Source organism: Cynara cardunculus, assembly GCF_001531365.2.
Source record: "Cynara cardunculus var. scolymus isolate 2C chromosome LG 3, CcrdV1, whole genome shotgun sequence".
Lineage (NCBI taxonomy): Eukaryota > Viridiplantae > Streptophyta > Magnoliopsida > Asterales > Asteraceae > Cynara > Cynara cardunculus.
The window spans coordinates 37,904,983-37,907,624 of record NC_037530.1 but is presented as its reverse complement, the minus strand read 5'-3'; the positions used below and the strand labels follow the sequence as shown (position 1 = coordinate 37,907,624).

The window sequence follows — 2,642 nt, the reverse complement described above, 5'->3', positions numbered from 1 at the left end:
ATGAATTAGAATTAGAATTAGCATAGAAACAGCTTCGTGTTTGAGAAGGCAGAGATCGATCACATCATAAACCCTCATCAAATCAAATCTACCAACAAACCCTACCATCCACGGATCTTCCCTACTTAATATCCCAATCTTTTAATTCCTCTATATCTTTAATTAGTGTTAAGCTGGTGTTGGTTGCAATACATATACATATACATATACATATACATATACATATACATATAGTATAAGTTCACCCCACCCCCACCCTTCACCTTCATCTCACGACCACTAACATGATTGACCCCCCTTTTGCTCTTTCCATGTCGTCTTACTCTCTTTCATTCTATATCTATATCTATATCTATATCTATATATACATATGATAAAGAAAACCATGAACTCATTGCTTCTCTGAAAAAACAAAAGAAAACCCTAAAAAGAAAGAAATGGGACCTCAAGGGCTTGGGCTTGAGATAACTGAACTAAGGCTAGGGTTACCGGGTGGTGGCGGTGAAAGAAGTGAGAAGAAGAGGAGGGTGGTTTGTGGTGGTGGTGGTGGTGGGAAGAATAGAGATATGGATGTGGTGGTGGTAGGGTGGCCACCGGTGTGTTTGTATAGGAAGAAAAGCATACAAGTGAGGAAAATGTATGTGAAAGTGAGCATGGATGGGGAACCAATTCTTAGAAAGGTTGATTTGAGTTGTTTTCAAGGGTATTGTGATCTTGGCATGGCTCTTGAGAACCTGTTTCATTGTCATGGCATTGGTATGTGTTCTCTACTCTCACCTTTTTAAAAGATAAATTCATATACACGATTAATTAGAGTGCGTATTCATTTGAAAATCGTAAATATTCATAATGAATAAAGTAATAATTAAAATGAATAGATATAGGTGAAGCAATGAAGGAAGAAAGTGAGAGTGGTGAATACGTAGCCATCTATGAAGACAAAGATGGAGACTGGATGCTTGTAGGAGACGTACCTTGGCTGTAAGTACTTCCATTCATTCATTCATTCATTCCCAAATCATAATCTATTTATATACTTGGGATCATGTAAGATTAAGGGTTTTTCGTGAAACCCGTAAGACTAATTCTCAACCCTTGGATTATATATGTATGTGTGTGTATATATATATATATATAAAGGTACCCATGTAATACAACAAAATACACCTCGATTTTAATGTTTCATTTTGTTCAGTTTTTATTTATGTTATAATACAATTTTATATGGTTTTGAGAAAACAATATTTTTATTTTTTAATAAAATATAAATGTGAAAATATCATAACAATTTGAAATATATATCAATATTAATATCAAATTAATTATTTAAAATTTCTCATTTCTTTAATAATTTTTTTTATAATTTAATTTAAGTCTAATAATGAATTAATTTATTTTTTATTTAATAATATAATATTATTATAAAAATAATAATTTAAGTACTCTGTTAGATTTCAATAATTATTTTAATTATAAGTTAGATTTTTTATATTTAAAATGAAATATTTATCCAGAATTTAATTATGTTTATCTGTAGTTAGTTACACGAATTCAAACATGAAGCTTTAATTTACGCACAATCAACTTATAATTTTGAAGTTTAAGTAATATACATCAATAAACAGTACTTTATATATAAAAATAATTTTTAAGAGTTTTTATTAAATACTTTATAATACAATATATATATCATTCTTTTTTGTTCTCTTCTCTCAATACTCCTGCTTTGTAAATTATTTTAGTATTTAATATTATATTAACTTATTAATACGTTTAAAGTTTAATTTAGCCAAAATTATAGATAGTATATGTTCTAACTTTTAACACAAATTTGAAAAAAAAAACAGTAAAAAAAATATTAAATAAGATTTTGAAATCTAATGGGGGTTGATATTTTATTGGATTTCGTAAGATTTATATATAATAAAAAGGTAGTTCAATTATTTTTATATTTATTTATTAAAAAATCTATAATTCTTTTATATAAATAATTTAATTTAATTTCATTCTATATCCTACAAACTAAACACATAAAAGATTCCAAATTATTACAAATCCAAATCGTCCCACGAAAAAACAAATCCATCAAAATCATTCCATTAAACGTCCCCCTAATTTATTCGTTGAAAAGATGCATCTTAAATTTCTGAAGTATATTTATGATTTTATATATAGGTTACATACAATACTATTGGTTTTATAAGACGTCTAAAATGTCTAAATATTCTAATAAAATATCTTGAATTTATAGGACCAAATCAAAAAAATATCATATCTAAAAGTGTTACAATAAGTTTATATGACATTTTTAAGCATTTTAACAACTTCTCTAACACGCTTTTAGAATAACTAGAAGTGTACTCGCGCAATGTAACGAAATACATCGTGATTTTAATATTTCATTTTATTATTTATCTCAGTCGATGTTATAATATGGTTTTATGTGATTTTGAGAAAACGATGATGTTTTTATTTTTGAATAAAATATATGTTAATATTTTAGATTTTTTATATTTAAAATAAAATGTTTATCTTGTATTTGATTATGTTTATCTGCAATTAGTTACAAGAATTCAGATATGGAGCTTTAATAAGTTGTACTTACGCACAATCTACTTGTAATTTTGAGTTTTAAGTAATAT

The 2,642-nt window shown here is 26.6% G+C and overlaps 1 protein-coding gene across 2 annotated transcripts in view; it reads left to right on the top strand.

Annotated features, from left to right (window-relative positions):
- Window positions 1–399: 399 nt before the first annotated feature.
- LOC112510199 (auxin-induced protein IAA6-like) overlaps window positions 400–2,642 on the top strand; it is a 4,055-nt gene continuing 1,812 nt past the window's right edge. The window contains exons 1-2 of one of the 2 annotated variants that reach the window (XM_025115526.1): window positions 400–756; window positions 879–981. In XM_025115526.1, the coding sequence (XP_024971294.1) occupies window positions 438–756; window positions 879–981 (422 nt within the window). In that variant the 5' untranslated portion in view covers window positions 400–437. The remainder of the gene's footprint in view (window positions 757–878; window positions 982–2,642) is intronic. The other variant, XM_025115527.1, reaches the window with a different exon arrangement.